Below are 21,304 nucleotides of genomic sequence, written 5' to 3' on the forward strand. Positions count from 1 at the left end.
CATGTTTGATGTCTGTCCGATATGCCCGTATGCAAGCTTGAGGATTGGTCAATCTTCACATGAAATTTTGGCTATCCAGCCTATAAATATGCAACCACACGGGTACCACACAACCAGACACACAATATTCTAACGGATAAGGATATGCAGGTAAGGAGTAGTGTAAATAAATAAACAAGTTAAAGAAAACTAATCTCTTCATCAAGTAACAGGAACTGAAGCTCATTCTACATTGCTTTAAAGATGTCCAATAAAGGTCTAAAATGTAAAAGGTTGAATGTCCTTTACCTTTATAATTGCTTTGTCTTGCATTGTGTCTGCCAACTGGATGTTGCATTTGGAGAAATATACACATTATTCAAAGATTATAATGGGGCTATGTGTTTATGCTGAGTACTCCAAATGCAGTGCCATGTAAGAGTTGTTGAGCTGTTCCATTTTCTCCACTCTGAAAATTGCTGAAGTACGTCATTTCTCAAAGGCCTTCAGGGTAGTTTTCCTCAGAGGACAAGAGGTGCAGGTGGCCTTTTTGTATTAGGAAGCGATGCTTAAAACTCAGCTTGACATTGTTTCTAGTAATAATGCCAATATAGCTGGTGTACTTTTCACTTCATGTACATTTAGAATATAATGTAAACTAAGCATAATAGCGCATAGGGTAGATGCAAATTTACTGGTTATTAGTGCTACAGTCAATCCTGGGCTGTTGTTTGTTTAGCTAATTTATCAAATTGAACTCCAACATCCCTATTCTGGGTGGAACGGTCAGCGGAGATATTTAGTGTAGAGCGAAAACAAGAGATTTAAGTGAGTTTAAGTGTTTAAATTATGTTCCACATAACTAACTTATCAAAATGGATAGTGTTTAGTCAGATTATTTATATTAGAATAAAGAATAAAGACTCAAGCAGACCATAATGGGAAATACATTTTGCACCAAAGTGAAGGAGGCAAGGAAGACAATGCTGAAGCTCACTTTCATGAGGCTTATGTTTCAGCCGACAACACTTTAGTAAGGTCAATATCCACCTGTTCCTGTGGGAATTTACTGTAAAATGATGTGTGGGACACATCCGGGTATTCTGGGGCCGTCAACGACGGTCAGGATTACGATTACGTCACACTCGGCTCGGCTCGACTGCGACGCAGTTACGCGCCGGAAATGCCACCCATTTTCTGTGCAATGCATGATGGGACTCTGGTAACTTGTGGATACAATTAAAGTTAATTACATCACTTGAAACCATAAGAAAAAAGCACATAGTTATTTACACACCATAGAGCAGAGACACAAACAATATTATTATCATTCATTGCTGAGATAAACATTATGAATAATTACTAGACATAGATTTTGATATGAGAATACTTGACGTTTGGCAGCAGTATCAAGCTGAGCTTATCAATTCAAATAATTTCACTATATAATAATTGGGGTTTAGGAGCCTCCACAAAGAACCGTCATATGCTCAAACCCATCAAACACAAAAGCGTCTAGACAATGAGGCATTGCCAGTTTTCTGTGTGCATTTCATCATTTAATAGACAAGTTTACATGGAGTGCTTAGCTTCAGGGCTACAATGATGTTGTACTTGGACTTGTAATTCAAATACTTGATAAATTGCTTAACGTTTGGTGCTTTTCGTTTCCTTTTTTCAGTGAAACTGCTGTTTCTGTTTCCACTTCCTGGTGTCATTGGAGTATTCAGTCAGTTGCCATTGGTTTCTTTAATAGTGGAACTCTAACTGATGTGAATTCCTTGGCACAGTCTTTGTTTCCAACCACAGGGGTGATCTGTTTAACTGCATTAAGAGTGTGTGATTTGAATAAGGAGTAGGTCATCTTGTTTCACAGTGTGGAGGAGCTTCAAGTTATATTTGCCACTTTATGTCATGTATTTTGCTCTATACAACTTTCACATTCCATCATCACTGCTTAATCAGCTTTAATTAGCTTTAATTAGCATCTTGTAATTAATTTTTGTTTTCTGCAAATTATTTGTTTGAATGGTCCCAGTGGGTTGCCTATTCATCTCATTAGGGCCAATTAGCAGCAATTAACACAGACTAATGACATGCTTTTTCAGTCCAAAGCAAACAGTGTGCACCCTGCCAGATTCCAGTGCTGCTGAGACCTCTTGTGTGTTGGAGTGGTGCTGGGGGCCAGCACACTGGGCCAGTCTGCTAATCAACACCTCTCATGATGAAACACAAACCCAGATGGAGCCTCTCATCCGCACAACACAGCTAACACTCAGCATCCAAGATGATCCTTTTCTGGACCCTCTTTTGATACCTGGTATTACATATACAGTAGCTATACAGAGGTAATGGAGTCTCGTAGAGAAGCGCACTGTATACATCTCAGAATTAAATGATTATATCCTTAACCATACCTTCTGTGGTAATTATTGCTGTTATTAGGTTGACGAAGATTATCTATTCCTTACTTTTTCAGAGGTGCAGATTTATAGAGTGAGGGATGAATGAAGGCTTAATGAGTGTATTTCATCTAGTTCCCTCAACTTTCTTGGCTTGTGTTTCTGAGAATGTTGGCAGGCTTCTGTCATTATGCACATGTTTCTGAGGGTGTTGGCACGTTTCGGTCGTTATGCACATGGATAATGTCCTTCTGCAGAGATGTGAACATCAATGTTATTGTTTAGATCAGTGGTTTCCAAACCTTTTAGCTTGAGACCCAAATGAGAAATCTGACGTCTGTCTCTCCAGGAGCCAAACTAGTGAAAATAGCCAATCTACCAATTCACAACACATCACAGGCAACGTGTTAGCTTGTAAATCAGCATTTTTTTTTATTATTTTGAAAAAAAGTTTGAATTTGTTTTTATCTTGTGAAAATCTTTAATTTAAAAATAAATCTGTTGAAATAAAAATAGGCTAATTAAAAACTAAACGTAGGAAACTAAAAATAAAGGGGTACTCACGACCCATAGAAATTGGTCAGCAATCCACATATGGGTTTCGACCAACTGATTGGGAAACGGTGGTTTAGAGCAACATTTTGCCAATGTTTTGGGGGGGACTACAGAATGGAGGACCTGGTGAATGTAGTACTATATACTATATTACTGGGTGTTTGTGGTTGTACAATTTGACACAAATTTTACTGCGGTCATTAAACAGCATGCTCAAAAACTCTCTGAAACACACCTTCCTATTTTCAAATAGGAACCTGAAGTTAAAAAAAAAATGCTTAAAGACACCGCAGTCAAAGAATGGCTGCCTGATTCAATTAACTTATCCCACTTGTCCAACAGGATTATATTGTTCTGGTTGGTAAAATCAACTGCCAGTTTTAGAAGAACCATTCAAAAATGGAATGGTTTCATTTTAAACAAGGCACTGTCCAAGGTGCTGAACTGCACGTTTCATGGTAGATTCACTGACTAGACTAACAGTTTTGGTCAGCAAATGCTTATTTGGAAGCTATAATTTTGGTAAAAAACCTACAGACAGATCCAGGTCTCCTGCTCTTTCTCTCTACATAGTACATGGTTAACACATGTAGCCTATACTGATGCATTTAATTTAGGCCTAATTAAAAAAACAACAAAAAAAGCAGTCGTTTTAACAAAATTACAAAACTGAGGTAAAATAGATATGATTAGTGATGTTGAAATGGAACAAAAAGTTGCAAACAAACACTACAGCATAAATGTGTAGAGAAACTGTACATAATTAAACCTCAAATTGGGAATGTGTCTCTCCCCATCACCCAAATGAGGCAGCACTGATACTGAATTAGTTCAGTGAATATAGCAGCACCACAATGTCTGCTATACATGTGCCACATGGGCAACCACTTCATTGCACCTTACAAGAGGGATCACCTCAAGTGAGAGACCTACAGTAAGTCTGCCTTCAGAGCCCATGCACCCCTTGTGACTGCAGAATAGAAGACTCCCCTAAAGAATGATCATTTATCTTACATATCTGATCATTGCATAAATATTTGTGCTTTGCTCATCGCCTGCAGAATGCCCATTCAGTGCAAAGTGCACATGCAGGTATAGAAAAATACCAACACATTGGAAGGTTTTTGACTGGACTGCATGAGAAAGTGGCATACTGATTGATAGTTTACATGTTATCAATATGTGACCTTGGCAAATAACATCAGTTAAATATAGTCCTTCCTGCAGCTACTAGCAGGCATAACTCAAATGTCAAAATAACAGTGATAATATGTGATTGTACGATTCTGCTTATAGAGATCCCATTGAATATAAATGCCAACATGCATGGCCTGTGTTGGCATGGGTCATCATGAGTCCACAATATTTTTAAACAAATTTCACAGGAAATATTAAATGAAATAGACTGTATTTGGTCCAATTAAAGCTCAACACTTCTTCCTGGTCTGAACCCATTATGTCTTTGACTCCCTATTCAGTCATTAATTAATTCATTCATTCCTTCGTTCGTTCGTTCGTTCGTTCGTTCATTCATTCATTCATTCATTCATTCATCCATCCATTCTGCATGATATGAGTGCAGTACAGTGACAATGTGTGTCCCCATGCATGTGCATGCTTGTGTGTGTGTATGCGTGCGTGCGTGTGTGCGTGCGTGCGTGTGCAGCCTTACTACTCATTGGGTAAGAGTATGGAAACCGCTAGTGGATGGCCCATGCATGCACACAATAGCTTCCTATAAACCACAAAGCTGCAAGATGAGCTGTTTTCGAATCGAATCTGCCGTTGGCGTTTTGAGATAAAAATGACAACAATAATAAAATATGCTAGGCCTACTTAACACTATATAGGCTACAAATAATTTATTTAAGCAGGAATATTGTTAAAATAAGAATTGTAGCCTAATAGAAGAGGGCAAAACATTTCCTTTGAAGCTTTTGGGGTTTTGTGCATGTGAATAAAACTGAATCAGTGACAGATGATAAACGATCTGGATTTGATTCTCGGGATGTGGGAAGAGAATGGCTAAGGGAACACTGAAAACAGGCTTTTCACATATAGATTAATGTTTGCCCCAACATTATTTTTCATTACGTGTGAAAGGACACAAGGATCACTAATGATTATACCATCTAGCGATATATAGCCTATGCGCTCCCTTAAAGATGTTATCGTGCGTTGGGTTGGTGCACACTGGGGACACGGGGCTGGGCTGGAAACGTAGATAGCGGATTTTGCCAAGCAGGCTCCCAGCTCTGTGGAGCCCCGATAGCTGTTACCGGGGGAAATCTAAACAATCAGTCGTTGCAAGATGAAACATAAAAGAAAGTGTTGCGATCTTGAAACCTGAATAATTTTAGATGTATCAAGACTTTTTTCCCCTCCTTTTCTTATAGGGTCCTATTTTTTGTTTAAGTGCCGGCAATAGGCTCAGAAATAGCCTAGTTTACTAAGCTTAAACATTTTAAAAGCTGTGTGCATGAGCTACATTTTGGTGGTTTGGTCCATTTAGCCTTGCAGACATAATTGTGTGTAGCCTAATGCAGGAAATATATAGGCCTGGCTAGATAATGTAAAAAATGCAAACGTGTAGGCCTAATGGGACTGCAGGATCTTTGAATTAGAAATGTAGCCTATAGTATATATATAGGCTATTCTTACTCGTCTCTTGCACACACACACACACACACACACACACACACACACACACACACACACACACACACACACACACACACGTTTGTGCAATCTGTTCGTGTTTGTGCAATTTAAAGGGAGATAGCAACATATGAGATAGACGTCGTTAAGCATACATGCAAGTGCAACCAGGCCCATGCATCCTCTTCATGTCGTCGTTTTAACCGTAGCCTAATACAGGCCTAATAGTTATAGCCTAACCTGTAGGATAGCCTAGTGCCAGAACAAGATACCAAGGCAGATGCACACAGAATTTTCAGAAAATGAATGGATGAGCTTTAGCTGCTTGATGCCCTTACCTGCAAATAATGCACTTTTATCTAAATATAACGATTTTTTTTTTATTAATAATAAATAAATGAATAAAGAATAAATACATGTCTATAACGCCTAAACTATTTTTTTTGCAATTTACATGCAGAAATGAATCAAACTAAATTGTGATAATGTGTATAGCTTATTAATTAATCATGCCCTTACAAAGTGAGAATGTAAACGAGTCACATTGCCCCGAGATGTATTTGCCCATATACCCAAAATTCAAATCCGGGCTACATGCCACTGTCCCAAATAATTTTGAAAAATATTTCAATGTGTAGGCTTAGGCTCCCTCAGATCAGAGCTGTATTTGGAATCGACCACCTAGTGGGCCCCGCACCAGATGTTGAGTACCAGACAGTGGTGTATAATATAGGCCTCTCTAGGAAGGACCTATACTCATGCATACAGTGGCAGACAGAGCAGAGTAGACCCTGATGATGCTCCGTGCCGTGGAGGAGAGTGGCAGGCTGCTCATAGGGTTTGATAGGAGATGACGTCACGGGGGTGTGAATAGGCAAGCGCACACAGCCGTTCAGAGCTCTCATATTGTGCTGCTGGCGCTTCTTAGACAGTGTATACTGTAACCTACTACTACTGATCAGCGGGTAATGTCACACACGATGACTGTATTTACACGTTTTCTCTTTTTTAGAAAACACCCAGGCTATTATTAAGCCTATCGCTCGGCGGTAAGCTGCATGCAAATCCTAGGCGTGTTTTTTTTCTTCTTCATCTTTTTTTGTTACTGGCTGCTTATCGATACATTTTTCAAACGACAGTTTTTCTCTTGGATCATCACATCACGATGGGACCTAAGTTTGTGATTTTATGTCAGAAATGTCATTCCTGTTTGTAAGCTATCGTTCGGGGGGCTCTTGATCAAATATGGATGGTTGTCTTGTTGTGGACCAGAAGAGCAATACATGATAATCTCACGGATCAATTCTTGCCAGATTAATTATTTGGATGAATACTATATTTTCCGGATCATATAAGAAGACTCAAGCAAGTGCTGAACTGAAGACACACCACCGGGGAGGCAACATCAAGCTGCGACAAACATAAATACAACCAACAACTGGTCTGGACATTTTACCAAACAATGGTTCACTGTGCTGGCTGCGAGAGGCCTATTCTGGATAGGTTTTTGTTCAAAGTTCTGGACAGTCCGTGGCACATCAAGTGCGTTCAGTGCTGTGATTGTAAATGCAACTTGACAGAGAAATGTTTTTCACGAGAAGGGAGGTTATACTGTAAAAACGACTTCTTTAGGTAAGGACCCGACTGAGAATTTAACCTTATTTGCGCTTGTAATAAGATGTTGGTTGTCTTGCTTGTCTGTTAAGCTCAGTGTAATTACAAATAAGGTTGGGTTAATAAATGAGCTTAATTAGGCTATAGCACAAATCCTTTTTCAGGTGGTCCCCAGCTAAATCATAACCAAATGGATCCTCTCTTAGATCTTTAACTCTTGAGAGCGTAAAATGAAACCAAATGGACCATATAGGTTCCATTTGGTTAAATATGGCTCTCAATAGTTAAATTAATGTTATACATATGCATTAGACCTACTTCATTAAAGAATAGTTATTTTGATCAACGAATAGTTTTGGTTGATGGAATGATTACCTATCGGAGCGATTAAAACGAAAATATTACTGATTAGGGACCGATCCAAGGGAGGGTGCTGGGCCTGTATTATTATACCGACTGTATACATTTAAAATGAACAATATTCAGCTAAATTGTCCTTTGTTTACACACTAGGACTATCAGCCTAGAAAGCAAGGACACAAGCTATATAAATAATACCCACCCAGGCTGTTTGAGAATTGTATGCCGCCTTGAAGTTCAATCAGACGCTGCAGAGACGGCTGTTTGCCGAGAAGGTCGAGTGAAAATGTGATGATAAGTGGATTTGAATAATAAATCGCTTTGAAAAAAAAGAAAAAGAAGAAGAAAAAAACTCAATATGAAATCATATGGAACACAAGACAAGCTGTTCTGAATATTCAAATAAACCTTTGCAGCTGGCATTGGCGGAAAAAAAAGACTCAGCCACTTAACATTACCTCATTAGAGAGGGAGGACAGGCGGCCTATAACAGCAATTCAGATTCAAAGTCACGTTTGAACAAAATGCACAGTGCTATTTGAAACGGGGGGTCGGGGACAACTTGTAGCATTATGTATACCTTTATGTAGGCTATATCTACTCAACAATGATTAAACCATAATTATAGGCCAATGCTTAACAAGACCAAGCAATATTCAATTTAAATTCAAATTCAAAAAGCTTTATTGGCATGAGAAAACATGCGTTTAATTGCCAAACTAAGTGTCAAAATATAATAAAAACAGTTGAAAGGGGGTTAGGCTACATACAGTTGGATGGGGTCAGCATTGTAAACAGGGCTATGTCACATTGTGTATAGGCTATATTATGTTATTATAAAGCTTCTTTTTTTTCTTTTTTTTTTTTACAAATAGCAGCATTTACTACAAAAAAAGCCTCATATTTAAAATACATTCAAAGCAGCTCTGTTTATATGTGCAGTGTAGATGTAACTCAATGGTTTGTAGTCCTGGGTGGTTGTATTCCATTCAGCCTTCATTTATCGCAGTACTATTATGTATACCTTTATGATAATAAAAACATAATCTGGCCAATGCTTAAGACCAGGCAATAGCTGGTGTTTTCTGGCGTGTATTAAACCGTATAGGTAATATTTCTTGGTCTTTGTCCACCACAGAAAATTCGGTACAAAGTGTGGAGGCTGCTCGCAGGGCATCTCGCCCAACGACCTGGTCCGCAAGGCCAAGAGCAAGGTGTTCCACCTCGGCTGCTTCACCTGCGTGATGTGCAACAAGCAGCTGTCCACCGGGGAGGAGCTGTACGTCCTGGACGAGGTCAAGTTCCTCTGCAAGGAGGACTACCAGGCCAGCACCGGCAAGGACACCATCCTGCTGTCAGGTGATGACCATAATAATAATAATAATAATACATTAATATACTGTAATATACATGATAATAATACATGCTATAGCAACGGCAAGGAGACACCATCCTCCTCTCAAGTGAGCAGCAGTGTCGGTAACAGGTAATCTCGCCGAAATGAAGGTCGCCGGAAAACGTGGAAGAGTCGCCGAGGAAGGCTCACCAATTTCGGTGGAATTCTCGCCTGCCTGATTTGGAATTGTCGCCGACAGCTTTTACATGTCGCCGACAGTGTCGCCGACGTTTTTGGAATAGTCGCCTATTTTTATACCATTATAGACAACAAGGTATAAAGGGAGTGAGTGAGTGAGTGAGTGAAACATCATGACACTTTACCTTTTTCTATGCAAACTATAAAGTCTTCAATCAATCCATTTCATCCTCCATGACACAAACGATGCCACTATGTGCTGAGTCGCGGCTCGCAACGACGTGGCTTTGGAAATAAACGTCATGACACTTTACCTTTTTCTATGCAAACTATAAAGTCTTCAATCAATCCATTTCATCCTCCATGACACAAACGATGCCACTATGTGCTGAGTCGCGGCTCGCAACGACGTGGCTTTGGAAATAAACGTCATGACACTTTACCTTTTTCTATGCAAACTATAAAGTCTTCAATCAATCCATTTCATCCTCCATGACACAAACGATGCCACTATGTGCTGAGTCGCGGCTCGCAACATGATGCCTGTCAGACAGTAAAATAAAACTGTGTAGATATAGGTCTAGTTTGATATAATTAGGCCTACATTTCTGTTGATGTTTCAACCAAGGGACGAGTTTGTGATTCCCCCATATCCATATAAAACACTCATGATAGCTGATACAACAGAAGTAAATTACATTTCACAGAAGATCTTTTTAATTTGCAAAAGATTTTAAGACAAGGGGTGTTATATTATAGCAATTGATGCAACAATGATGTGTGGAACACTAATGGAGAGACATGGCACGCATTACGCGTCGTGCGTAATGCCATCCAGCCCATTTAATTGCGTTTTGCCATTGCCATATGGACAGAGAGATTTCTCTATACGGGGCCATGTAGAAGTAATCAAAGCCATCAGCTGTAGCCTGTAAATGATCAGTCAATCAATTAAAAGGGTACCCACGTCCGTTTAGTTTGGCAGGTCCTGTGCAGGGCTGCAGGCTGAGTTTCAATTGTTTTTTACCGTCATATCAGACAGCGATTTATCTCCGACACAAATTGCCTATTATAGGCCTATTGTAATAGCCTACAATAATTGGCTGGGATGTAGGCCTAATATTACAATTAGTGTGATGACGTGAACTCTAAACGTTCCCCTAATCCCTAACTCTTGACGCAAAGCTATAAGATTCATGTGATATCCTACTCTATAATGTCAGGTCTAAGTTGTGGCATTTAGTACATTATTTCTATTTGATACCAGTGACATGCAGTGACATGCATTCTGAGACTCTCTCAGAATGCATTGATTTAATCGAATCTTAGAAAAAAGAAAGAAAAAAATTCTGCGCCTATTCTCATTTAATACTATTTCATACTGGCCTGGGATTGTTTTCTTAATAGGCCTATGATTGTTGAATGTCCATACAAAATGCACTTTGTATTTAGGCCTACTTTGAATTTCAAAGTGGGCTATTAATCTTTCTGTTTGGTGAAACAGAAAGCAACTTCGTTATATAAGGTTATGCGGACACACCCGTTGTCTTAAAATCTTTTGCAAGAAATATAGCCTAACCCCGACTGCAATAACATTCCATTATGGTCAGTATGCAGGCTGTTGTCTGTCAAATTATCTTTTATTTCAAGACAAAAGCTAGGCTATAGCTAGGCCTATAGTACAATGGGTCCAGTGTGTAGGCTATATGCCTCCTCTGTGCATCAGTTCACCGATCGACCGCTTGATTATGTAGGCCTATTATTATTTTCAGTCAAGCAAACGCATCACAAGAAATTCCATAAATAAAAAAATATAATTATGAAGTAGTGAAAATATCCGACCATTTTAATTAAAAAGATCTTCTGTGAAATGTCATTTACTTCTGTTGTATCAGCTATCATGAGTGTTTTGGGGGAATCACAAATAAAATAAACTCGTCCCTTGGTTGAAACATCAACAGAAATGTAGGCCTAATTATATCAAACTATATCCACAAAGTTTTATTTTACTGTCTGACAGCATCATGTTGCGAGCCGCGACTCAGCACATAGTGGCACGTGCACACATTAGACATCATAGGGGCTTGAGCCCCTGCCCTTTTATCCACTGGCAAAAAGTGCCCTCCGGCCGCACATTGGCACTCGCCATTACTGCTCTCCAGTCTAGACCATGAATGCGTTTTTTTTACTATGGTGAAAGAAATGCAAACGCCCTTTTCCGTGCCATATACCTGAATGCAGCTCCTGAACTTGAATGCAAGTATGTTGAAAGAATTGACCTCTTTTAGAAGTGTCAGCCCCTGCCTCTCTAACATTCTCTGCACGTCCCTGGCACACACTGACAGCTGCACGGAGTGCATGCACACTGTTTTCCTCGTGTCGTCTTGGTCGGAGGCGCGAGCATAGGCTCGGTTAAAGTAGTTTGTGTCATGGAGGATGAAATGGATTGATTGAAGACTTTATTAGAAGTTTGCATAGAAAAAGGTAAAGTTTCATGACGTTTATTTCCAAAGCCACGTACCACCGCACCACTATGGTAGGACTACGAGCGGTTTTAATCCCAACGAAGCGATCTGTGCATCCAATACGTTGTAGTCGTTGGTCAGAGACAAAGTTGCCAGCAGCCAGCTTGTACAGTTATAAAGCTTAGACCCTATAGTTTCTCTAAATAGCACAGGTACAAAACATGTAGTAGTATACTACTGTAACGTGTGAATGGGTGACATATGGGTAGGGTAGCCTACACTCGCTCCCTTTGTTGTCTATTTTGGGCATCAGAGTTTTAAATGCTAAGTAGGCTATAATGGTTTATAAATAGGCTATATACCCCACTCACTCACTCACTCACTCACTCACTCACTCACTCCCTTTATACCTTTGTTGTCTATAATGGTTTATAAATATAGGCGACTATTCCAAACACGTCGGCGACCATTCTCGATGAGATTTCTCACTGCCTGGATGAGTTTTCTATAACGCCAGGCGACTATTCCAAACACGTCGGCGACACTTGTCGGCGACCATTCCGGGCGACCTTCATTTCGGCGACTCTACTGGTATTCGCAGTGTCGGGTACCTTGTATGTCCAAAACCGTTCGTTTTGTATTTATCGTTTTAAAAATGATTTAAACTAGTGAAAATAGCCGGTGCGAGGAGTTGTGTGCTTGTAGAGCGGCTATTTTCACTAGTTTTGTGCAATATAGTCTTCAGTCTTGTGTGATGAACCAGGGCTTTACTTTACGGAAAAACGTACAAATATGAAACTTGGAGATACGAGGTTTCTGCCCGACAGTGACGTTATACTGCAATGTTGTTGTAACGCGTATTACTCTGCCAAAACAGTAATATTATACCATATTACTATGTAAAATATATATTAGCCTACATATTACCTTTTTTAAGGTTTTGTCATTTTTGTAAAAATGAATCCCTTTGAAAAAATTCGTTTAAAAGGTCAATTTGGTTTCATTTTACGCTCTCAAAAGTGACATTATTTTGAAACATCTGCATTACTCAATTAAAGATTAGTTATTTTTGTGGACAACATTTTATCCAAGGACAAAAAATATTCTGAGTTTTGGGTCTGAGAGGCTAAAATCTCATCAAATGGTGGTCCGTGGCTCAAATGCCCAATAAATAGGTCCTATACGAAAAGGGTTGAAAATCACTGATATATGCCTATAATATGTAGAATAAAAAAATATATGTTATTGTATCAATAGGCCTATAGCCAATAATGTAGAGAAATTCCACACAATATAAAAGCAATTCAATAAACAAGCAGGAGGGGGAGGGGCGAGTCTATTAGCCTAATAGCTGGTTCCCAAGCACTGGGTTGGGGCCCATTTGTGGGTCGCAGACATATTTTTATGGGTCCCTTCGTTCTTTGTTTATTAATTATTATTATTCAAAATACTTTTCCCCTCATGAATTAAAAAACGAATTTCTATTACTTCTTCAGTAATTTCATAAAGAAATCAAAGGCAAAATTCGAAGAAGTTCCATACATTAGAAAACAAAATGTTTAAGAGAAGTAGTGAAAAACTGAAAATAGCCGATAAGCATAAGCTAACAACGCAGCACGAAGCGTGTGAGCCTTGTAGTAGGCTATATCTGCTATTTTCACCATTTGGGTCCTGCATAATGTCTAATTTCTCTTTGGGTCGTCTTGACCTAAAACGTTTGGGAACCACGTACTGGCCTAATAGCATATCCAATTAATTACACAACACACAGATCCATAGGTCTATACCTCGCCAACAAAAAATAAAATAAAGGTTTTTATTCTTTTTGTTTTCGCATCGCAGTCACGACGTGTAGTGACCCAAGTATGTCTCCAGATTCCCACCAAGACCCGCAGGAGGACGGTAAGGACTCGGAGATGGGACACTCGTCCGATAAGGAGGCGGGCGTCAACGAGAACGACGAGCAGAACGGGGTCGGTGGGAAGCGGCGCGGGCCGCGGACCACCATCAAGGCCAAGCAGCTGGAGACGCTGAAGGCTGCGTTCACAGCGACCCCCAAACCCACCAGACACATCCGAGAGCAACTGGCGCAGGAGACGGGCCTCAACATGAGAGTCATACAGGTAAACATGTCTTATATCTTTTATCTTCCTTGCCCATATTCAACCGGTGGTCCGCGGAGGTAATGGTATTGCAGGTGGTCCCCCCCATGCATTCAGATTCTTTTTTTTTTAAGAAAGGGAATTTGCTTTTTAAATTGTACTTTATTTGCCATCTTCTTTCTTGCTGTGCTTGCAGGCAAAACATACTTCTGTATAGGCCTAGTTGATCATTCAAATATATGGCTGATATGTATCCAACAAAACATTTGGATAAATAAAAACGATATCCCTGCTCTATATATTGGTAATAAAATGCTTTGAAAACGGACTGTTGAATCAGGTGCATGGGTCTATGATGGATTCAGATTCAGATTCAGATTCAGATTTCTTTATTAACCATTGTGTAATACACATAGGAATTTGCTTTGGCATACTACATTTTTGCATTCAAATCAATTTTTTCACATAGGCTATAACATAAACAAAAACGCAACACACGTAGTCACCACAGCAGCCATGGGCGGCGCTATCTATGGACCCCAGTTTGCTCTAGTCATGTTGGTCCCTTGGATCAAAATCAGTTGAAAACCAAGGATGTGTGTGTGTGTGTGTGTGTGTGTGTGTGTGTGTGTGTGTGTGTGTGTGTGTGTGTGTGTGTGTGTGTGTGTGTGTGTGTGTGCGCATGAGAGAGTGTGTGTGTGTGTGTGTGTGTGTGTGTGTGTGTGTGTGTGTGTGTGTGTGTGTGTGCGTGTGTGCGTGCGTGCGTGCGTGCGTGCGTGCGTGCGTGTGTGTGTGTGTGTGAATATAAAACCAAGAAAGTAAAAATTAGGGCAATTATAGGCATATTTGCATTTGCAATGAAGTGATTTCCTGCACTCTCTCAAAAAATGTGGCCAACATTTTATGACAGCCACTTCCATAGCCTATATATGACCATGCAATCAAACAGTCCTCTTTTAGGGCTAGTCTACAATGGTCAAATAATAAATGTATCTAATATTGTTGGACGACATCATCACCTGCTATATTTATTTTTTCTCTATACTACAGGTGTGGTTCCAGAACCGAAGGTCTAAAGAGAGAAGGATGAAGCAGCTGAGTGCTCTGGGAGGAAGGAGACACGCGTTCTTCCGCAGCCCAAGAAGAATGAGGACGCTGGGAGACAGACTGGAACCTGGGGAGCTGCTGCCCAACGGACACTTCTCTTATTATGGAGGTAACAAGATATTATATTGATAAACCTCATAAATATACAATTATTAATTATATTATTATTGTTGTTGTTATTATGTCATATTTAAAGATAACATTGAAAAGAATAGACAAATGCTATTTATTTTTTAACTTCTGTATTGCCTTTCATATTTGATACACAGGCAACTTATCACATTTTGCATCTGTATACAACTTGACAAATGCTACTGAAGTTAATCTGTTTTAAATATTGTGAATGTAGACCCATGTAATACAACAAGTGTTGTTTTAACATTTTTGTTCATTTAAATTGGACCCCCATGGATGAGCATTCTTATACATGCATTTATGTTAAATTAACAATCTGTTAATATTACTGAACATTATAACTTGTGTAATGTGGATTAATAAAGTGTCTGTCCAGATGCTGTTATGAGAGGATAAGTTCTGTTTCATCTTCTTTTTTAATGTCCTTTTGCATTTATTCCAAATAAAACCTATAGCTGGGATGTTTTCTTTTTCTTCCTTTGCAGACTACCAGAGTGAATACTATGGCCAAGGAGGAAACTACGAGTACTACCAAGGCCCCCCGTCCTCGCAGGCACAGACGCCAGCAGACCTAGGCTTCGTGCCCTCTTCCGTCCCCGCTGGCACCCCGCTAGCGGCGCTAGACCACCACCATCCCGGGCACCACTGCTCCGGAGACGTGCACTGTTACTCGGACATTATCGGTGTCCAGCACCACCCGGCAGACTCGCCCAGCCCGGAGCCCAGCGGGCCGGGCTCCATGCACAGTGCCTCCAGTGAGATGTGTGGGCCCGGCACGCCCTACACCAACCTGTCCATGAGTGAGAACGGATACGCCAACCAACTGTCACAGCCTTCTTCAGAACTGAGCGAAGGAACTGTCTGGTGATATATGGTCTGATGGGGGAAACGTACAGTATATGGAACCTAATGGACACTGGCACATTCTAAAAAAAAGGCAAAAGAACCCCTCTTTTGTTTCATGATATCATTGTTTAAATATTTATTTATAGAGGTATCTATTTATGTATTTATTTATTTATTCATGCAATCGTTTATTTATTTATTCATTTGTTTATTTATTTATTTATTTGTTCGTTTATTTATGTATTTACTTATTTATTTACGTACTTAATTACTTACTGTTGAGTTTATCGGTTGTTTAATAATTGATATGTTGATTGGTCAGACCAGTTCAGTAATTGTTTTGAAGTTATGGGCTTCATTGATCAAACAATATAAAAAAACATGGTGGGCTACCAAAATCATTCTTAATACGTGAAACAAAATGAATTTCTCCAATGAATTAGACCCTGTTGGTTCTGTTATGATACTGGTATGAGATGCATGTAACTCAGCACTGTTGCCTCTTTAAAACATTTTATGTATATTGATAAATGAGGCCCATCATCACCCATTGTTCCTGTATTATGAAATTAAAACACATTATTATCCAGCAGATCAATACATTTTGACCAAAAGCCTTTCTCAGGACTCTGATGGTGTTGGACATGTTGCTGTATATTATTTGATTTGCCAGCAAAAGCTTTGCCTTCAAGTAGAAACATTGAAGAAAGAAGCTGGAATCCCGTATATAACAACAACAACAAAAATACAATTCATTTACATTTTATTTAATTCAGACTCGTTAAAAAAAAAGAAGAAGAAATGTATAGGACAGTCAACTGTTTACGAAAATGTACAGTACTTCAGGGGTTTGGATATCAGCATAGCGTGAAACCTCGATTCAGATGGAGAAATAATTTAATGCAAGAAACCAAACTTTTGTATTTATTCTATTTATGTGGTTCCTCACTGTGCTAGTTTGTATTATGTGTTCACATAAGAAAAGAAAAAAAACCTTAGAAAATACAAATAAACAGTTGCCAAATAAAGACCACAGCACAAACACTGCAAGTGCTTTGCACCTTCAGTTGTTGAACACCGGAAATGCATAGCATTTATTTAGAGTGTTCAGAACTAGTTTTGATTCTTCGAAGATGTTCCTTGTGAGAATAATTAATGGCAGATCGTTAAATTGAAAAAAATAAAATGATTTTTGTCTTTAAATATGTTTATATACAGTATATATACAGTACATTAAACATTGATGGTCAGATATGCTCAACAGCTGTGTCTTTGAAACATCAAAGTTCACATGATATTATGTTTGATATGAGGCTTATTTGACCAGCAATGTAGAACAGTGGTTCTCAACCTGTGGGTCGGGACCCCCCAATTATTTTGGGGGGTCCCCCTGCAAGATTACCTTAATGTGCAACATTGTTTTCTCACTCAACAGCAAACAAACCAACATAAAGCTTAGGTGTAGAGAGGGTATCTGTACATTTCTAAAGTGACAATTTAAGGACTTTTTAATACCTCTAAAATGACAAATTAAACATTGGCCAAATTGTCAAATATTAGAGGCAGAAATGGTGAAAATAGCCGATCTACATGCTCACAACGCCTCACCTTGCGAGGCGTTGTGAGCATGTAGATCTGTTATTTTCACAATAGAACCGTGTTACACAAAATGTAATGCCTCAACTCTTAGTGCTCGTCAGGGTGGGGGTCCCCAGTTCAAATATGATTAATTTGGGGGCTACGGCCTGAAAAGGTTGAGAACCACTGATGTAGAAGACCATTCACTGTATAATAAAACATTGGAAGAAAAAAAAAAGATTTCTGCAGATTTACTTGGAATAGCAGCAAGTCAAGGGTGCTTCTCTTGCACTTTCACAGTATATGCTATCATTTACGTTTATGACCCATTGACATACAGATAAATATTATTCAGTCTAAATGACTTAGTGACACATTTTCAAAATAAACCATTTTCATCATTTTGTTTAAGCCTTCATAACACACAGCATGGTCTTGCTTCTTGAAATGTGATGACATGCAGGCCTTATAATTATTAAATTGTATTTATTATTTTCGTATTAGGTTATTTTACTAATCTAATGGAATTATTTCTTGACAATTTTGGAATTTTACTGGCAACTTTAAGATACCCTCTAGATTATTCAATGGCAATGGGAGAATGAAGTAAGCTGTGCATTGGTCAAGTGTCCAGACTGCAGGGCCACCAGTCTGAAACTATAAGCTTAAAGCATCTTAAAGTCCAATTACCCCTAATGTTTTCTTTCTTAATAAAAACACATTTGTTTCAACTGCATAGACTCAATACATACACTCAAACATGAATACATTATTTATGACACATTTCAAAAAGTAATGTTAACATTTTCTTTGTAGTAAAATCATAAACCCACACTATGATGCACTGCCTATTGTATTTAATTAATAATTATTATTCCATTGTGAATGATGAAAGTAATGAAAGTTCGAGTAAATTAGCTCATCAATCTATACTTTAAATGATTTGTCCCCTTTACCTCAAGTACCTATTTTGATGTTTTTAACATTTGGAGGCTACCAGACTGACAGCCATTTGTTTATGAATATATTTGTGTATTTCTGACTTTGCACTGTCCTGAACAACATATTCTGATTGGTGATACTATTGTGTCCTGTCTGAAGTATTCACCTTACAGCCAACAGCCTTGTTGTTTTGAGAAGGTAGACAAGACATCTAGCTATAGCTACAATTTGTTGCTGTCAGATGGATGTCCAAAACTGTTACTTTTCAGGATCTAAAAATAGCAAAAGTAGCTGATCTACAAGCTTACAATGTGCTGCGTTCTGAGCTTGTAGATCGGCTATTTCTTCTACTTTTGTGCGACAATGAAGTATGACAAAAAAAATCCATAAAAGTTAAAATATGGATATTACAGGTTTCTGCTAGACAGCAACACATTCAAGGTTCCACGCCAATATGGAACGTTTTCGCACTGGTTATGTATAGTGGGAAACTGTTTGTATTGACCCCATCATTTATTGTTATTTGCACAGCAGGGTAGAAAGTGGGGGTCTGCAAACAATAAGGAACAGCTTGTTCGACCGAACTGTCCCATGCAGACTGACTCAAAGTGGTAAATTGAGGCACTTCTATTGACCGATAGGACAAGCAAGTCAACATGGCATTTACAAAAGACAAAAAGGGATACACTAGTGTGAATCAAAGTGACCCAAGCACTTGATTATAGTATCTTCAAAGTAGTATACAGTCAAAGGTTATGCTAAAAGGATAATACTAAAGCCCCTTGTTTCCATTGTGGCTCTTAATCATCATTTAGTTTGATAGAGAGAGACATCTGTTGGGAAGGGCTTGTAAAGTCAATAATGAAAGGAAGTTGATTCAGAAAAATCTGGTGACCGAAGCATCAACCGCTGCATTGAGGTCATGGAGAGCAAACAGAGATTCTGGTTTGGTTTGATAGGTTGTTTACATAATATTTGGTTTGCTCCAAAGCTATCTTATGTATTTACTGCATTGATCAGCCATATTTTCACTTGTAATTCGATGAGAAATGACAGAGTTGGAAATAGGCTCATTTCAATGTTGAATATGTACATTTAAATATATTGATTTTGTATGTTTGAATTGCAACTGGTGATATGGCAGTCATAGTGTAGGAACTTCAGTGTTTGTGAGCAGATTCTTTGGAACAATTGTTGGGGTCTGACATGTGTATTCTCTTTAAAATAGTTATTAGAGGCCCTTTTATGCTCTATATTTACTAGTAAGACGCCTCAGGGCGACATGCAACCTCGTCGCGCCAATACTTGGCTATCTGGCCAGTGATGTATATCGGACCAGTTAACCAATCTCAACAGTGCCTGTTGAGATTGGCAGAATATGTCCATATTTGGGCATTACCAAATATGAGCATTCCCAGATATGCCCTTAATATGCCCATATGGGCATGTCAGAACATGCCCATATATTGGCATTCCCAGATATGCCCTTAATAATGATGACACTGGGATAGGGATCTCCATATGGGCATAACACGGACAAGGATGTAATTAATTTGCAAGTGTGATCTGGGAATGCCCATACAGTATATGGGCATGTTCTGACATCACATTGTCGACTATATATGGGCATAAAATATATGGGCATAAAAAAAAAAAAGAAAAAAAAAAAGGGACATGAAGCCAGAGCGTGATGTCAGAGCAGCAAACCCATTCTGTTAAGAGTGGTTCCCCTGAACATTGACATCAGAGCATGATGTCAGAGTGATGTCACAGTGACAAGGGAACCAATAGCCTGGTAAAATATGTACTGACTGACTGAATGACTGATACAGACAGACAGACAGACAGACGGAGACAAGCTGCAACATTTCTCATGGTATACTGCGACCTTCAGTCGCAATTATAGGAAGTGCCGTGTCAGGTATGCCCAAATATGGAGGTCAGGCAAGTCTATGACCTCAGTTCTGTCATATTGATGATGACATCACTTTACTCCGTATATGGGGATTTGTGTTATTATAATTTTGGAGATCCGCTGAGCATCTTTTTTCCCATAATATGGGAAAAGATGGATTTTATACATTATGGCACGGCACTAGCTCGAGTTGGTGGCGACTCATTAACATGAAATAAATGTTTGTCACATGTGTGCACTTGTGGGAAAGCAGCAAGAATCTGTCACTGCACTAGCAACCCCTGCTGTTGCTCGGGGCACCTGGTCAGCATGGAAATGTGCACATGTGATGGGGGAGGTATATATCTAGACCATCCCCAAGCCAACAGTGGTACCTACAGGAACTACAGTACATGTTGGGAATAGAAAACAAAATGGAGAAAATTTTGGAAAAGGAAAAAAAGAAAAGGCAGGGTTGGACTAGCCTTGCTATTGCAGTGTGATATGTGATTTCACTCTATAACAAATGGGGACATCACCTGTATCAACCAGCCAATAGGAGATGGACTGTGGACAGTTCACTAGCTCACACTCGTTTATCATTAGATGTTTCACACAGATTTGCTCTGGTAGATGTTTCATACAGATTTTCTCTACAACCAGAACAATAGCTAGAATAGTGAAATAAAACCTATAGAAATCTGATTGTTGGTCCAGATCTTCCAAATGGAGCAGGGTCTCATCCCCTAAATTGGCCTGTGATGGGACTCTGGCAGGCAAAAGAAAGGATACCTAAAATGACCTGGGGCAGAACTGTGTCTGTGACAGATGATCTGGCAAGAGGAACTTCACTTGGGCAAGGCACAACACATTGCACGGATAGGAAATGATGTAGCTCATTGTAGTCTTAAATCCCACAAGGGACCAAGAGGATTAAGTTGTAAATCTTCAGATTTGGGTTTTGTTAGTAATTCAGGGTAACCCTAACGTAGCTAAACCAACCATTTTACAATCTCATTTTAGCTATGCCGTGCCATTACTTGCAATATGCTGGACTATGCCTCCTTAAATTTCAAAACTGATAAGTAGATGACAAAAATATAAAGGTTATACATGGGTTCGGTGTTGCTGCA

General features: G+C 39.2%; 1 protein-coding gene across 1 annotated transcript; it reads left to right on the forward strand.

Annotated features, from left to right (window-relative positions):
- Nucleotides 1-7,056: 7,056 nt before the first annotated feature.
- LOC308304270 (LIM/homeobox protein Lhx1-like) lies at nt 7,057-15,779 on the forward strand (the record flags this gene model as incomplete). Its single annotated transcript, XM_080748837.1, has 5 exons — nt 7,057-7,226; nt 8,707-8,927; nt 13,410-13,690; nt 14,720-14,885; nt 15,397-15,779. 5 exons carry the CDS (start codon nt 7,057-7,059, stop codon nt 15,777-15,779), a joined length of 1,221 nt encoding a protein of 406 aa, XP_080604963.1.
- Nucleotides 15,780-21,304: the final 5,525 nt, after the last annotated feature.

The sequence above is a fragment of the Nannobrachium achirus genome (genome assembly GCF_963921795.1).
Source record: "Nannobrachium achirus genome assembly, chromosome: 19".
NCBI lineage: Eukaryota > Metazoa > Chordata > Actinopteri > Myctophiformes > Myctophidae > Nannobrachium > Nannobrachium achirus.